Consider the following 17931-nt stretch of genomic DNA (forward strand, 5'->3'; position numbering starts at 1 on the left):
TCTTAAGAAAGGTGGTCCGTCCTATCCAGTATACATCAAAGTATAAATAATATCTTTTTAAACATCAGTTTGGTAATGACAATCAAAATTGAATGCATAAAACTTGAGAAATGATATAAGTTACTGCTGTGATTTTATCTATCCCATATTTTAAAAACTGAAAGAGTAATCAATGCTTTGCAAAAAGTAAGCATCAGGCTAAGATAGTTTCACTGGTGAATCTACTAAACATTGAACTAAGAAATTATACCAGTTCTCCAAGCCTTGCCCAGAGAATAGAAGCAGAGGGAAAACTTTTTAACTCCTCCTATGAGTCCAGCAATAACGTGACACCAAAAGCAGAGAAAGACAAACTACAAATACATAACTCTCATGAACAAAGATGCAAAAATCTTCACCAAAACACTAGCAAATTGCATGCAACAATGTATATAAGATTATACTCATGACCAACTGGAGTTTACTCCAGATATGTAAGGCTCGTTCAATATTCCAAGTCAATCAATATAATCTATTATAACAAGGGCTGAAGAAGGAAAATGGAGTGAGCACGTCAACTGATGCAAAAATCCATTTGTCAAAATCCTCCCCCATTTATGTAGAAACCCCTAGCACACTGGACATCAACAGGAACTTTCTCACCTGGAGAAAGAACATTCACAAGAAACCCATAGCTAATATTAGACTTACTGTTGAGAACATACACCCTTTCCCCCTAAGATCAGGAATGAGGAAGAATGTTCCTTGTTACACCCTATTCAATATTGCACTGGAACATAGACTAGAGAAAGGAAAGGATATTAAAACTATAGAGTTTGGAAAAAATAAAACTGCCTTTGCCTGCAGATAACATCATTGTCTATGTAGAAAATGCTAAAGAATTTACAAAAAAAACTCCTGAAACTAATAAATAAGTATAGCAAGGACAAGTATGCAAAGTAATATAAAAATGTTAATGGCTTTTGTACATGCCAGCATTGAAAAATTGGAATTCAAAATTTAAAAAAGAACAATACCATTAACAATAGCACCGAAATATTTAAACCTAGGTTTGTATTTAACAAAATATCTGTATTGTTAATATCTGTGGGCAGAAAATATTCTAGAAAAAGAAAAATTTTACTTAACAAAATAATAACTATTTCAATGTAAGGTTTCAAAGTATATTAACAAACTTAAAGTATAGAGCTGAGTGGTAAAGGAAAATTTGAGTTAAATGATTTGTTTTAAGTATCAAAATCTTGAACAACATGGTTTCAAACTCAAAACTAACAATTACAATAATATAGATTAAAAATGAATTTAAGAAATTAAAAATGACCCTTGATTAAACAGTAAAAAATAAAACACTTGAATACATTTTTAAACCAAAAAAAGGAAAACAATAAGTAGTATAAAAAGTTAAAACAGGGGAAAAATTATGAAAAAATATTATTTAAAATGCTAACTGTAGTCGATACAAGTGTGATACTAAACAGCACAGGATCAAAAATGGAATCCAACACAAGACTCAAGGAAGACAAAGTGCCACAAAAGTTGTTAAAATCAAAGAGAGGTAAGTTATGGTATACAAATGTGAATAACAGCAACTACAAAATGATGCTTATATCCATGTGATAGAAAAATTCAAAAACAAATAATGAGACAAATGTTTTATGGACATTGAAAAACAGTCACCTCTAGTTTTTGGCTTTTTGCATAGGCAAAGATTATCTTACAGGCTCTGGAGAAATTAACTAGAAAGATATATTAATTAATCTTATAAGCTAGAAACAGAACACACATTTTTCCCAATACTTTCAAAATGTACATCAATACATCAGAATCTTGGTCACAAAAGTATCAGAAAATTATAATTAGTAGATGTTGAGTAAGCTGCATGTGAAAGAAAATAAAAACAAACCAAGAGTTTATGAAACAAAACAAGAAGCACTCTATTGGTTAAAAGAGAAAGTAGATCTTGCAGTTAGAGGCTCCTTTGAAAAAGAAGAAAAAGGGAAAGAGTGTAATGAGATAAAGATGGTTAAATATTTGGGGGAGTTAGCGGGTGGCAGGATCAAGCAAAAAAAGATAAAGAACTCAGGAACGCAGACAAGAGTGTGGTAATTGCAGGGAGGGGCAGAGGAGTAGGTGGAAGTAGAAGAGGGTGTGGGGGGGTACAATAAAAAATGATGGTTAAATATTAGGAAACCTCTTTATGTAATTTATTGCAACAATAAACAAAAACAGAAAAAGTATTTAGTTATATCCATAAGTTATTTTAAAATGAAATTTGAAAACACCCAGCAGTAACTGCAAGTAACTGCAAGATCTACTTCCTCTTTTAACCAATAGAGTGCTTCTTGTTTTGTTTCATAAACTCTTGGTTTGTTTTTATTTTCTTTCACATGCAGCTTCCTCAACATCTACTAATTATAATTTTCTGATACTTTTCTTTTGTGACCAAGATTCTGATGTATTGATGTTTTTCTATTTGTAGAAACACTCTGTAAAATACATGAAAGCCAAGACAATACAAAGTCTCCAAAAAATAACAAATACTAGGTAAAAATTGACATGATAAGTTCATTCAAATAAAAAACACTGGTGATACTTATCATTGCCACAATTTACATATATATGTGTGTGTGTATATACGTATATACACACACACATATACACATACATATTTATATATGTTTTAGCTAATGCAATAGGGTAAGGAAAAGAAGTTATTGGAATACTAAAATAAGATACAACATTATATGACATAAGATTATAGATGGAGAAACAATAGAGACCTAACTAAATTCCCTAAGATTGGAAAAAGAAGTTTCCAAGAAGCATGAATAATAGCTAACTAACTAACTAAATAAATAAATAAAAACTGGCACATAAAGTGGAAAGATTTTATTTGCAACAACATATAATGAAAAGAAATAAAATAATACTTCAAACACAGCACACATGCACATATTTATAAACATCCAGAAGTTATGAACTTATATGAAAGAAGTTGTAATGTTTTATTGAAGAAAATTAAACAAGATCTAAATAATGGAGATGTAGAAGGTGCCTCTAATTAGGAAAACATAGCAATTTTAAAATATCAGTCCTTCTGAAATTATTGTAAAAGTGTGGTGCACTTGCAGTTTGTAACCTTATTGAAACTAGATGAAGAAATTTAAAAATTTATATCACAGAAGAAATACCTGACTCAAGCAAAGAAAATTATAAAAAAAAAAAAAGTGGGGGAAGACTTAATGGGTTCAAATGTTAAAAATACAGCAAGATACCAAAAGAACATAGGAAAATATTTTCAGCACACATGTCTAAGGGTTAATATATCTGATATATAAAGACTCCAGCCTATTGACAAAATGTGACATATAATTCCAAAGAAAAAGGACCTGAAGAGTCACTTAAAGAAAAGAGAATGCAGTGGTTCAACCACTAAGAAGGCAATTACATAGGATCTATAAACAATTAAATATTAGGATCCTTTGCCTTAACAAATATAACTTTCGGTTTTTAACACCAAATACTTGTACGTATGCAAAAACCATATAGAAATATATAATCATTATTATTGCAATTTGTTGGTAACAGTAAACAATGAAAAAAAACAAATTACTTAAATGGAACATAATTTAAAAATTATGGAATATCAATTTGGTAGAGTAGTATGCAGCTTTAATAAGAATGATGCAGACCCATAGGTTTATTAATGTGAAGAAAAGCCTCTAATAATTTTAATGTTAAAATTTTGAGAATGTAAAATCCAGAATGGCATATACAATATAATCTCACTCATTAAAAACCAAGACACAAATTATGCATTTAGGAAAATAAGTCATGTGTGTAAATGCATAGAAGAGACACAAAACGCTAGGCCCACATCACTCAGCAGGCCCAGGACTGGGTGCGGGAGGGCGTGGGTGGTGAACAGGCCTGCTTCCCTCTGTCCACGTTCCTGTCATTTGAAATTTTATGACCAATGTATAATGTATTTTTTGTATTAAATACCTAACAAACAAACTTATTAGGTATTGTTATTTCTGACTCGTTACTAAAGAAAAAGGCTGGGTTTCTAGCCTTTTCCCTGCCAGAGGTAGAACCCATCCAGAGCAGGAATTGAAAGCACAAATGAAACACCAGCCTGCGCTGGTCTTTGTCATGTCGGTCCTTCCTCTTCCTTTCACTCCCTTAGATGGAGACCCCTGGAGGGAGAGCCAGACCCCCAGCCTGAGACAGGAACAGGCCCAGTGCTGACCCGTCCCCAGGTCAGGGAGGAGACCAAGGCTCCCGAATTTGAAGAGTCAGACACTTACCCTGAATTTTATATTTCCTAAAGTACCCTCTTTGGAACGACCTAAGTGAAGGTACAGGGGGCCTAGGGGAATGAGAGGGTTCAGAGGTCATGAGAAAATAACAAATCGCTGCTTCAAAGCTTCAGAAAAGACAGCTGAGTCCAGACAGGCCCTCTAGCGGAGCAGCAGGTGTGAGACAAGGGTCCTGTGGGCGGTGGCAGCTGCGCTTACACTGTTGTCTGTCCCTCTGCAGGTTAAAGGTCCGATTTCATCACAGAGTCCTGCATTTCACTACACTGCACGCGAGGGTTCTCGTAAAGCTGGACCAAGGTCAAGGTTTCCATGAGGGTCTAATGACGGGCACGAAAGCAGCAGCACAGCCAGAAAGTTAAAGGAAGGCAGACAGAGACTGACCTGGTGCTGAGGTCGCTGCCCCCACTGGCCATCGTCCTACTGTGGGCCCTGCCAGGTGTCCGATCCCTCTGGTGTCCCCTTCTGGTTTCCGTGTGGCTGTCCAACCCCTGAGCAAGAAGTCTGGGAACTGACTTAGCCAGGGAGGGCTCCGCCCGAATGGGAAAATAGAAGTGAAAGTAACTTCCCAGCGCTGTCAGGCACTGCCTCCGTCCTCCTGCGCCCCACAGTGGCTCTCAGCCATCAGGACATGCGGCAGCAGGAATGGAGTTCAAGGAGGGGCAGTCAGGACCTGGAGGGCCAGGGGAGGGGGACCCCCAGCAATGAGCAGTACTTGCCCTCAGAAGCCCCCTTGTTTGTGCAAAGACACCAACAACATCTGTAAATTGCCCTCTCCTCAGCTGCCCCAACTTTTTAAGAGGGCACAGAGGAATGGCGTTAGGCCTTCGTGTTCAGACACAGGGTTAGAGAAGCACCATTCTCAGAACAATGGTTTCCGCATGTATTCCCTGAGTCTGACTTCCTCTGGCTGGGACTAAGGGTTCTCACCCAATTACCAGTCAGATACAGGGGAAGGTTCTACCTTCTCTCCACCTCTGTTCTTTCTTTTCTCCCAAAGAAGTACACTGGAAACATCTCATTTTGGCTGTTTGTGAGATTTGACTTCCCTGCAGCATTGCCTCATCTTTGTTCACTTTCCCAAAAACTAAAGCATTGTTCTCTAAATATTGCCCAGAGCTTCTAGCTGTTTTCTTCAAGAGGATGGCTCCTTAGGGACTCACTCCTGCAGATCAGAAGCAGAACTCTCTGTCCTAGCCGGTAAGCAGCAGACCAGCCCTGCCCACTCCCAGCCCCAGCCCTGTTCTGGCTGCTGGAGACCCCAGGGGTCCAGCGCCCTGAGCCCCTGCCCACCACGGAGGAGAGATGCTGCCGTGCAGTGCACCAGGGGCACGTATTTGTTAGGGGACACGCAGCCAGGCTAGATACGCTTTGTGCTCCTGTGCTCACGGGAACGCGGACACACGTCTACTGAGAGTGGGGTTGTTTATAAATGAAATAACAGAGCAAATAATATGCCTGGAGAAAAAACATGGATTACCACAGAATTCTGCTGAACTTAATACTTACAAACCACCTATACATATGAGACATATAAGTTGTTTCCAAAAAGCTTAAGAATATATAATATATACAAGGTCTGTTTGGAAAAAGTCCAACCATTGTTAATAAAATAAGAACAGTTTGCATGACATTGATGTAACCTGGCAGCCAAGGAGAGGGGACTGGAACCCACATGTGTGAACAATGATGACTACACTGTACTTACTAGTCAGTGGGGGCAGTAGACTCCATTGACTGAGCATGTGTATTGAGTGGCTGTTGCATTCAAAATAACTGAGCAAGTAGAGCAACGCATCTGCATCAAATTTTGTGTTAAGCTTGAACATTCCTCCGTGGAAACTATTTGGATGATTCAGTAGGGTGTGGCTATGGACAACTGGTGACTGGCAGCTTCATCACAACAATGTGCCAGTTCATGCATCATGTCTCCTGCAGAGTTTTTGGTGAAACATTAAATTATCCAGGTAAATCAGCCCCGCTACCACTCAGATTTGGTGCCCTGTGACTTCTAGTTTTCCCAAAATTAAAATCACCTTTGAAAGTAAAGAGATTTCTTTTTTATATATACATTTTTATTTTTTTAATATATATATATATATTTTAGTTTTTCAAATACATTTGTCTCCATTTACCCGCCACCACATTCCCCTGCCCCACCCAGCCCCACCTCCCTCCCTTCAATCCTTTCCCACCTTGGCTTCATCCATGTGTCCTTCACACCTGTGAAAGGAAAGAACTTTCTGACCATCAATGAGATTGAGGAAAATACATGATGGCTGATGGCAATTAGAACTGTCTGAGGTTCAAGGTGCCTACGTTGAAGGGAACTGAAGTGTCACTGTCCTAAGTACAATGTTTCTTGTATCTTGTATCTTCAATAAATATCTCTATTTTTCATAGTATATGGCTGGATAGTTTCTGGACAGGCATCGTACATGTGTTGTTGTTGTTGTTATTGTTGTTGTTGTTGTTGTTAAAGGAGGAGATTGAGTTATGGTTGTTGAATCTCCATTTTGTTTCAAGGACTTATGTGCAGCAGCCATCTCTTTCCAATGGATTTGGACCTCAGCCTTCCCTCCGCCTCCTTCCTGCTCTAAATTCCTTGTGCATGTAACAAAAGGAGAAAGAGAACCCAGTTATGGATAGTTGAGAGTTCAGGTCATGTTTTTATGGTGTTAATTACATTCCTTTTATTTTAGCTTGAAGAAGGTCCTTTAGTGTTTTTTAATAAGACAGTTCTAGTATGATGAGCTCTCTCTGCTTTTCTTTGGGAAAGTCTATTTTTTCTTTATTTCGGAAAGATTGCTTTGCTGGATACTATTCTTGGTTAACAGTTTGGGGTTTTTTTTTTTAATTTCAGTATTTTGAATATATAACCCCACTTTTTCTTGATCTGCAAAGTATCTGTTCAGTAATTTGATGGTAGTCTTATGGGGGCTCTGTTTTATGCAACAAGTCACTTTTGCTGCTTTCAAAATTCTCTCTTTGTCTTTGTATTTTGACAATTTAGTTATAAGGTATGTCAGTGTAGCCCTATTCAGGTTTAACGTATTGGGTCCTTTAAGCTTTACAAATATGAATGTTCATTTCTCTCCCCAAATTTGGAATTTTTCAATCATCATTGCTTTAAATAGACTTTCTGTTCTTTTCTTTTTCTTTTCACCTTCTAGGACTACCATGACAAATATGTATTTTTCTTAATAATGTCCCCTAAGTCCTATGGGCATTCTTCACTCATTTTCATTCTTCTTTTGATCATCTGCCTAGATAATTTCAAGTAACTTATCTTTTAGTTCACTGATTTTTTTTCTTCTACTTGATTGAGTCTGCTGTTGAAGCTCTCTATTGAATTCTTCAGTGCGGTCATTGTCTTCTTTAGTTCTAGAATGTCTGTTTGAATTTTTGATAGCTTCCTTTTCTTTGTTGAACTTCTTTTTTTATTCGTGTATAGTTTCCTCACTTAATTTAATTGTCTATGTGTTCTTGTAGTTCACTTAAATTCTCTAAGAGGATAGTCCTGAATTTTTTTGTTAGACAGTTTATAGATCTTCATTTTTTTAGGGTCAATTATTAGAGTTTATTAGTCTCCTTAGGTAGTTTCATGTTTGCCTGATTCTTCATAATTCTTGATTCCATGTGTTTGTATCATCACATTTGATGATTTGAATCAGTCTTTTCTTCCAGAATTTACAGGTTCACTTCAGCAAGGAAAGACCTTCATCAGTCAGCTCAGGTTGGGGTACTGGGTGGGACAGCTGGTGGTGTTTATGCGCAGGTGGAGCATGTTATGAGCATCTCAGTTGGGCAAGGCCACTTCCATGCTCCGAGGTTGAGAGGTGGATGGTGGCTGAGCTTCACGGTTGGTTGGACTCTCTGACTGAGTAGGGCTGCTAGCTGTGCACTGCATTCAGAGGGGCTCACTTTCTTGGTTCTGAAATCACCTCCTGTCTGGTGAGGCAGTCATGCTGGGGACACTGGTTAGACTCTATGATTGGGCAACATTACAGGGTGGACCCTACAATAGCTCCTGTTTACACCTAAACAGGCTATACTCCTCAGCCTGATTTTAACATAAGCTGGGCTCCATGTCTTTGAGAGGCCACATGCAGGACTTCCCTGTCAGATCTGACCTCATGCTGTGGTCTATTATAAGGCACAGCAGAAGTCTGTTCCCTGAATTAGGAAGGGCCATGGGTTGGCTACACAATCAGTTAGGCCGCTTGCTGTGCTCTGCTGTTCAGGATGGTTTGGCCACTCTCAGGTAGGGATGGGTCTCCAGCTATATCCTGCAGTTGGTGGGGCTAGAGACTGCTCCACTGTTGGGCAAGAGTGTCTTCTAGGCTTCCTCATTGCGTGGGGCTTAAGCTAAGCTCTATGAGTGAGCAAGCTCACTGGGGAGGCTGCTGCATAGGAGAGGCCACAGGTTGTTTTGGCAATTGGACAGGGCCACAGGCTATGCTCTGCTGTTGGGCAGAGCTACAGAGTAGGCTCTGTGGCTTATCAGTATAATAACCTTGTCCCTTTGGCCTCTGGGTCCCCTGGCCAGACTTTCTGAAAGTCCAGGACTGGGAGCTACTCTCAGTCGGTGGGCAGGGTTGGAAAGTTTCTTTACGGCTTGGGTTGGGTAGTAGAATGGGCCCCATAGCTGCTATAACCTGACTGGGGACACAAATCAGGTAAAACTGTCAACCAAGCTTCCTAGCCATGTGGGACCACAGGCTCAGCTCTGCGGAAGAGTGGAGCCACTAGCTGGGATATCTGCTTACACACCGCTTTGCGCAGGAATGCAGCCCACCAAGGTCTAAGTGCTGGTTGCTGTAAGCCCCTCTCTTCCTTAAGTTTCTATTAGTCATCTAATAGCCATGAATCACCTACCTTTCCCAGAAGCCAGAATATTGAATCAAATGGAAATATAATGGAGATTACCACTTATGCATATTTAAATATTTGCAGGTGGCACTAATCTCTGTCATTCCCTCCTTCACCAGGAATATGATATTGCTTTCAAGTTACTATTTTACCATTAAAAAAACTTTATTTTCAGGGCCTTCTGCTTGGCCTTTCCTAAAATAGTCATTGCTATTTTATAGGTTAATGAATGATAGGTTAAAGAACCAGTTTGACTAATGACTATGTGAGTCCTGATTAGACATTTAGGACCGGGAAAATGACTGTTGAGTGGTTCCGTGGATTGAGTGGACCCGCTGTTAGATGAACATTACTTTACCTCCATACAATCTACTCTAACAGGGGCTGTGATGGTACTTGGGGGCTGTAGGTGTTAGGATCAGCTCAGATGCTGTTATCAACAGACCTTAATAGTTTGTTATATTTGTTTTTTTTTTCTTTTTTCTTTTTTTTGGTCTGGTATACGGTTACTTGAATAAATGGCCATAGGTCCTCTCAGTAAAGAACTCAGGGAATCACTACTATGCACATTTGCTCATTTCCATCATCAGGTTCTAGGTCCAAAAATTTGCTCAGATCTGGCAATTGAGCATAATATCTTGACTTTCTATTGGGGTAGCTGGCCTCAGACATCTACTTTTACTTAATGTTGATGAGATATATAAAGTAAAATTCCTGTGGCTGTTATGCTGTCTTGCCTTCACAAAATCATATCCTATTAGCTATTTCTATAGATATCCATGGGCCACCCTCCCCCAAGGAGTTATTCTCGCCATGCAGCTTACAACAGAAATTTCTTCATCTAGCTCTGAAAGTTAAATTCTGCCACAAACTTCTATTATTCTTAAATGTAATTGTTTTATTTGCTCTGGGGAATCCAATTGTGTGAAACATCCCTGCTTTATTTTAACCTACCGACAACAGCCCTGTTGAGCATCTCAGGGATGCTGGTGCCCCCTCAGCAGTGTGTTCCCTGTTACCTTGTTCATTTACTGTCTCTGAGGCCTCCTGAGGACACAGTCACATGGCTGTAGGTTTTCCAGTTGTGGAAGGGAGGGCCATGCCATCTTCTCTAGGACTTTAGATCTCCCTCTTCCAGTCAGCTCTGGCAAGTCCACCATCTCTACTTCCACTTCATCTAGTGTGCACCTGGCCCTAGAGCAAGCCTCTAAGGGCCACCCAGGAACATAATGGAATCACCACCTTGGTCTTTTCAAGGCTAATTAAACTCTCTGGCAGAGGAAAGTGCACCTGTATCAACAAATTTTCCTTTTCAGTTTCATATCCCCCTTTCTTCATCCAGAATACACTTCCAGACTCAATCTCTTGATGCCTGCTGATACATGTTGGTTAACCTGGAGTTCCATTGGAATGGAAACCCTCTCCTCACCTAGCCACCCTACCCAGGACTTGCCAATTGAGTTGCGCTACAGGACTCTGCATATTTTTTATTCAAGCAAGAAGGGAGGCTGTATGGGGGCGGGGGGGGGGGTCTATCTTCCAAAAAGGGCAGGAGACTCTTTTGCAGACCAGTGGGTGTAGGGGACCTGGAGTTGAGGGTTCTCATGTACAACTACTTAGAAATCCCCATACTGAACTTTAGGGCTCATTCCTTCTATATCAGAGTAAAGTTTGCCATTCTTAAAATTAGAACCTGTTTCAGGCCCTTCTACTGTCTGCCTGTCAGCTCTAAGTATGAGAGTTTCTTTGCTTTCGGTGGTTACTAACAAACTGAAGCCTGTCATGTTTTCTTTTCAACACATGTATCATGCTAAGCAATAACCACCAAAATCCACAGCTCTTACAATTACTGTTTCTCTCTTTGTAAATACCAGCTAGGATACCTCTTCTCCTTTTCCTTTTCCAGTTTCCTACAGGTGAATTTTTGTCAATGACACTGTTATAGTACCTCAAGGACTACCAATATTCCACCTGTGCCCATTGGCCAGACGGCAATCAACATTTAGAACCCTGTCTTTAGAGCCAACTTACTATGACCATTGTCTTAAGTTGGGTCCCCTAGCAATGGAGTCTGAGATGAAGTATCCATAGTAAGTGATTTATTGTGAAGTTCCACTAGGAAAATTGGGGTGAAGGAAGCAGGATAGCATGGTAGGAAAAGCTAAGCAAGAACGTGGTCACAGCTAGAGATTAGCTCCAGCTTGATCCCATGGGGAGCTCAGAAGGATGAATCACTCCACATGTTGCTTCTACCTGGGGAGGCAGCCAGTCCCCTGGCCAAAGAGGTATAACCTCCAGGTGAAGCTGGCTTTATTTGGCCAAAGGCAAAACTTTGAGGAGGACTGGCATTAGCAACCAACCCTCCCAACAGCTATGAGACGAGACATCTGCCCCCTAAGGAGATTTTTCAGGTGACCAACAACAAAAAAAAACAGTGGGCTGTTTTTTTTTGTTTGTTTATTTGTTTCTTGAATAACAAACATTTCCTTGAAATTCTTCTCTAATTAGCTTCTGTTAGGCCAAAGTCATTGTACTGGAAAAGAGGAAACAAAAACAATGACACTCATTACCAGTGTTTAGATACACTGAAATGAGAATGATCAGAACTCTTGTCTTAAACATCCTAATTATATTAAACCAGGTCAAGCTGAAAAACTCATGTGACTGAGTGTAACTTCTGCTTTTTAAGTGCACAGTTATTTATTAAAAACTAGACAGAAATGGGAAATAATTACCACACGTGGGGACACTTATTCATTTAGTTTGGGTTGTTTAGTGAGAGTTAGACAAGTAATCTACGTTCTCTGTAACAATCAAATATCACAGATGTCTAAATACAACCAGTGACCTTCCTTTCACGTTCAGTTCTATCCCCCTCCAGAGACCCCGGTTAACTCTATGGGCCATTCACACACAAAGGGCCCTGCAGTTTGGGATTTCTGAGAGGTCTGACTAAGTATAATAGACAAGAACACCATGACTTAGGACACAAGCTTCTCCTTAGGTTTGGAGCAGGGAGGACGTGACTATTCTCAATGGGCACCTAGCACCTTTTCCAAAGAGAATGAGCTCTCAGGGACTGGGGTTCTGGCTTCAAGGAAATCTTCTGGCTCAGTGTTACTCTCCCTGAGGGATTTAAACCCTGAATTTTAAAAGTCACTCACTTTCTGAACCTTTGCTTGCATAAGCTCATCATAAAGGAGGAGGGAAACTCTAAAATTTCCCAGCACCAGGAAATGAGGGCAGAGTGACTTAATGGAAAGAAAATGAAACAGAAGCAGGGGAGCCACTTACCTTGCAAGATGCCCTGTGGTTCTGAAAGATGAGGTGCGTGTCCTGCACAAACCCCTCCACTTGGGAGTCACCCTGCTCATTTAGCCTCTTCTTGATTTTGTCCAGGCACTTGGGTTCCCTGCCTTACACATTGCTGTCTCCAATGTTTTGATTTCCTGCTTTCTGTCTCCTGTGTTGCTTTTTCTCTTTCACCATTGATGCTCTTGATAATTGTTCCTCTTTATTTCTCTCTTTCTTTCTTTCAGGTATTTTGTGTACCACAGAGCTGCTTCTATTGCTACCCTTTTTTCTTTTAATTTGTATGTTCATCAGCATGTATACACCAACATATATACATATACTAGTGTGTGTATACACACATGATACATACATTGTGAAGATATCAGGTTCCCTTTACCTCCTCTTTGGTCATTGATCATTGACACAGCTCTTATGTTCCTGCCTTTTACATATTAAGAGAAACTAGTAGTGAAACAACTGGGTTGTTAGTCCCTATTGTTCTTTTCGGTTTTTTTGGACTCACAATTTGTACATCTATTTTCTCACCCCAACATGGATATAGCAAGAGTTTGCTCCCTAAGGCTTAAGGATTTTTTTGATGACAAAATAAAATATTATTTGCAAAAGTACTTCGAAAAAAACAATGTAATTCAATTACATGGTGAAAGAGCTCTATCAAATTTATATTAAGGTTTGAGAGTGGTTGATCTGAAGCTTTATATTTATACTTATATAGCAGGACCAATTTTCTCCCACTGTTACAAATGAGATTAACGTACACCAACACAAATCTAAGATCTTAGTGTTAGCGGGCATCACAGCAGGTCTTTAAAAAGATATTATCATTTTTGCTATTTATTTCTACTAAAACAGCAATGTATAATTACATACATTTAGTTAATAGGACCAATCCTGTTAAACATGAGTTTAAAATAATTTCCTCCTTCCTTCCATTTCTTAAAATGCTGAAAGGAGTCCCCAGGATTAACTGGGTATAAGGACTTCAAGGTGCTCGGAATAAAAATGCATCTTTTGATTCAGATTCCTGACATTTGCAAGCCAAGGCTTAGCATCTTAATTCTCTTTACCTGACCATCTTCTTAGGGTTGAGCTAGACGTTCCTTGAGAATGTTATTCACTATTCAGCTTTGAAGAGTCACTACTGCTGATTCCTGTAGAAAGAAGGAACATTCCATAGCAGTCTCCATCTGCGCCCAAGGAACCAACCCAGCACGGAACCCTCGACAGGACAATTGGAAAAGGGAAGCTTGTTGGGGGCGGGGAGTGGCAGGGGAGGAATATTCCTACAGCCAGGCCATTTCACCTGTTGGTCAAGGTGGCTCCTGGAACATCCCCAAGGACAAGGGACAACTTTGTCATAGAAGGCACTCCATTTTGTTGCTGTTTCTTATACCTTTTCCACTTGTCTGCACATACTTCTGTCTCTACTCTGTTTCTTATCCAGGGGAACCATGGAAGCCACATTTTCAAAATTCCAGAGGCCCCATCAGCTGGGCCCTCAAAGATCATGTGGAGCAAAGCACCCCTCTCCCCAGAGCCAGTTTTTCCTACATATGAGTGAAGAATAGACTTGTATTGCTCTTATGCCATTGAACTTTTACACCAACTAGTCCAGCCCCCCAGTGCAAAGCATATAAAGTATATTATCTAAAATACTAACAAATTACTTTTTTTATTTAAAAGAGATAAGAAAAAAATTGACTGAAGCTTTTGTAGCAAAGAAAGCTGTTACATCAAGACTTTTAATTATTCTTACGTCTTTTCTTATTGCCCGTCCTGCAAATAGATTGGTTTCCAATATCCAGAGAATCTATGAGGTAAAAGAAAACACAACCAGCAATATATAACAAAATGACTTAAATCTTATGACTCCTCACATTAGAGAAAAATTTGGAACATAAAGACATGATGATAATCATTTCTCTATCTTCCCATCTAAAGGAAAGGGATTGCTACCAAATGAAGCAAAGACTCACAATCCTTTAGCCCATATGCAGAATCAAAGGAGTTTTGAAAATGAACCTTTTTTCATAGGTTTGCAGCTAACTAATTTGGCAGTGAATCTGGACTTAGCTGTCATGAGTCCACGTAATATTTTAATTATCACTCATGGTGTGAATTCACACAATTTGCTCACAAACATTAATATATTTGAGTATGGGATTCTGCCACAGATGCTGTTGGAGTCTTTTGTGACACCTTAGATATAAACCTCCGTGTCTTTCTAAAACAATAAAACATTGTTATTTTACATGTGGCTTCAAAGGTTTTGAATAAAGGATTATGGATGTTTGCTAGGGGTCCAGGTTGTTAGTTCTGCCTCTTCCTCTAAGTGTCCATGTGTGATATATAAACAATCATTAAAAACTCAAAGATTCAGAAAACAGACTGATGGTTGCCAGGTGAAAGGCGGGCAAGGTCTGGATGAAAAAAGGGAAGAGATTAAGAAGTACCAATTGGTAGTTACAGAATAGTCACAGGGATGTAACTACAGCATAGAGAATATAGTCGATAATAGTGTAATAACTCTGCATGGCGTCAGGCTGGTGCTAGACTAAACAGGGTAGTTATTTCCTAAGTTATATAAATGTCTAACCACTATGCTGTACACCTGAAACCAATGTAATATTGAATGTCCGCTGTAATTGAAAAATTTGTTTTAAAAAAACTCTTTGTATGGGAGTTTCTCCATCTATGCAATGAAGAGAACAACAGTTATCTGGCCTAACTTACAGGTTGTTGTAAGCATAAAAGGATAATTTTTTGGTGAAGGTGTTTTCAAATATCACTATGTAGGCCAATATCATGTTGGGGGTCCTCTGTCAAACGCTGTAAGTGAAAGCCCTGACTGGTGTCGCTCAGTGGGTTGGGCGCTGTCCCGCACAGCGAAAAGTTTCCAGTTCAATTCCCAGTCAGGGCACATGCCTGGGTTTCGGTTTGGTCTCTGGTTGGGGTGAGGACAAGGGGCAGCAGATCAATGTTTCTGTCTCACATCTCTATTTCCCTTTATTTATTAAAAATAAATTAATAAAAATCTTTAAAATAAAAAAGTTATAAATGAAATTTGATGGCAATAATCAGAAGTGTTTTCTTCTGTCAGTAATGAGAGTATGACCAGAGTCTATGGAGGTTTGAACAGGTTTGTGACAAAGTTGGCCCACAGCTGACTGTCACACTTTCTCTGCTCTCTACAGAACAGGTGGTGAGCAGGGGGCCATCACTCTGTGACCCACCGCCCTGGGGGATGACCCGTCTGCGGACGGGTAGCAAGGCGCACTGCCATCCAGCAGCAGCCGTCTCTTTAAGCCTGAACTACGATGCTCCCTTCCTTTGCAGCCTTCTGAGCCGCCACGCGAGAGCAAGGCAGGAACGGGCTCCCGGGCGGGGGCTGTGCTCAGAGGGGCAGGAGCTCTGACCTCAGCCGCCTGCTGTCCTGGAGCCCAGCGATGGCGGTCCTTACCTTCCTCATCAGTATCACTTCTCAGCGCAGGGCTCCAGGCTCCAGGGGGTGCCTCGTCCGCACTGGACTCGGAGTATCCTTCATGACTTCTCTCTGCAGGAGCAAATGTCCCTGGAAGGTCTCAGTGTATGACAAAGAAGCCAACAGATAAAAAACTTGGGAAGCTCTGGAAACCCCGGGCTAGAATGTCCCTTCCTCAGACCTCCGTGATCTGCCTTTTGTAGTCACATGACCTGCAGGTCAGTATTTTATCCCTCACTGTCCCCTGAGCCCGGGGACGGAGGTATTTCATCCCTGCTGGGCATCTCCGCTTCCTCTTGGCCCTCTGTTTTCTTTTCCCAGATTCTCTTTCTCCTCTTTCTTGTCTCGTTATGGATCTGTTGTTTTTGTATCTGCACTCGCATTTATTTTTAGCTCCGCTCCTCTCCCTGGACTGTCTTACAAATCTGATGGCAAAGAAGGCAGCTCTCCTCTCCGCCACCCCCCAACCCCCGGGGCTGCTTCCCGGAAAGTCTTTGTGAAATACAGCCCCGCCCCCGCCCTCTCACCCTCCCGGGAATGTTGACTGGAGGAAAATTAGCGTTCTGTTGGGTTTGAGTCTTTGACTGCCTCTTATTTATATGTTACAGCCATTAGCCTGACTTATATGAAAGTTAAAATCCAAACTGGCTAAAATTAAATTTATATTTTAGTTTGAAGGACATTAAAAAAAAGTTGGAATGGCCATTTTGTGTAAAACTCTGTTCATTTATAACTCTGAAGAATTTTCAGGTGCTCTTACCACTTTCCCGAAGTCTTTTCGGGCGTGTAGGTGATTTTCTGAAATCCACGGGCCCTGTAAAGTGGGAGGGAAGAAACATCTACTTGTACACAAAAGTCTTATAAATTCTATGACAAGTCACATGACAGGGTTTGTGATAATATCGATGTTGAGAAAAATTAAAATTCTATTTGTGTGTGTCTTTGACTTCTTTGTGTTTATATGTTATAGACATTATCCTAACTGCTAAAAAGTGAAAATCCAAACCAACTAAAATAAAATCAAATTTATATTTTACTTTGAAGGATATGAAAAAGAATTAGAATCAATCTTTTGTAGAAAATCTTGTTCATTTGTAACAATGAAGAGTTCTCATTTTTTCTTACTTCTTTCCCAAACTCTTTTCCTGGGTGCATGTGATTTTCTGAAATCCATGGGCTCTATAAAGTAGCAGAGAAAAAAACTGTTATTTATTTATTTATTGCAAAAGTCTTATAATTTCTGTGACAACTCACATGACAGATGGGCTTGCAATAATATCAATGTTTCGATGATCATTTTTCTCTTTCCTTCAACCAGACCCAGCTCTGGTGCCCAGGATCACAATGCCAGATTCCTGCCTGGCTCTCCCTTTTACTCTGCGTGTGAATTTGTAAGTGACCCAAAACATTACTGTCTCCAGTTTCCTCATCTGTTAAAGCTGGTATAACAAGTTTGTCTCCCTGCTAAGGTTTTTGTGAAAACAAAATGAAGCTTTATTTATAAAAGCCCTGTGAAAAATCACAAGTAAGCCAAAGATTTAACTATAACTTGAGTTTGACAGTCATTGGGCTGAAGCTATTTTTTTCCATCAGTGATTAGATAGCAGGACAAATTATTATATGAAGACTTTCCAAGTTTTGTGCTAATGACAATATCATCAACAAATAGTGAAATACTAGGCTTATTACGTTCTGTAAAGACCAAATATATTATTTCAACTCTTTAGCATTAATAGATAAAATAGCATGTAATAAAAAAAGCTGTCATTTACTAATGTATTATTGCTACATTTTCATACATCAATTGGATTGGGCTCATCCAGTTAAACAACAACTTATAATGCCTTTTTGCCCTCTTTCATATCCCAATAGGGTCAAAGAAGTTAAATGCTCGAAATGGTTTCCTCCAAATAATTGAATCAATGCGTATGGAGAATGTCAGAA

At 39.8% G+C, this 17931-nt stretch overlaps 1 protein-coding gene across 1 annotated transcript in view; it reads right to left on the minus strand.

The window, feature by feature from the left end:
- The window catches only part of LOC129080285 (nuclear body protein SP140-like), a 33158-nt gene extending 28289 nt beyond the window's left edge, over window positions 1-4869 (minus strand). The window contains exon 1 of the mRNA XM_054585556.1: window positions 4704-4869. Coding sequence (XP_054441531.1) covers window positions 4704-4735 — 32 coding nt within the window. The 5' untranslated portion in view covers window positions 4736-4869. The remainder of the gene's footprint in view (window positions 1-4703) is intronic.
- Between the last annotated feature and the right edge of the window lie 13062 nt (window positions 4870-17931).

The sequence above is a fragment of the Pteronotus mesoamericanus genome, unplaced genomic scaffold, assembly GCF_021234165.1.
Source record: "Pteronotus mesoamericanus isolate MK-2021 breed Mesoamerican mustached bat unplaced genomic scaffold, CSHL_Meso_final contig_90, whole genome shotgun sequence".
Lineage (NCBI taxonomy): Eukaryota > Metazoa > Chordata > Mammalia > Chiroptera > Mormoopidae > Pteronotus > Pteronotus mesoamericanus.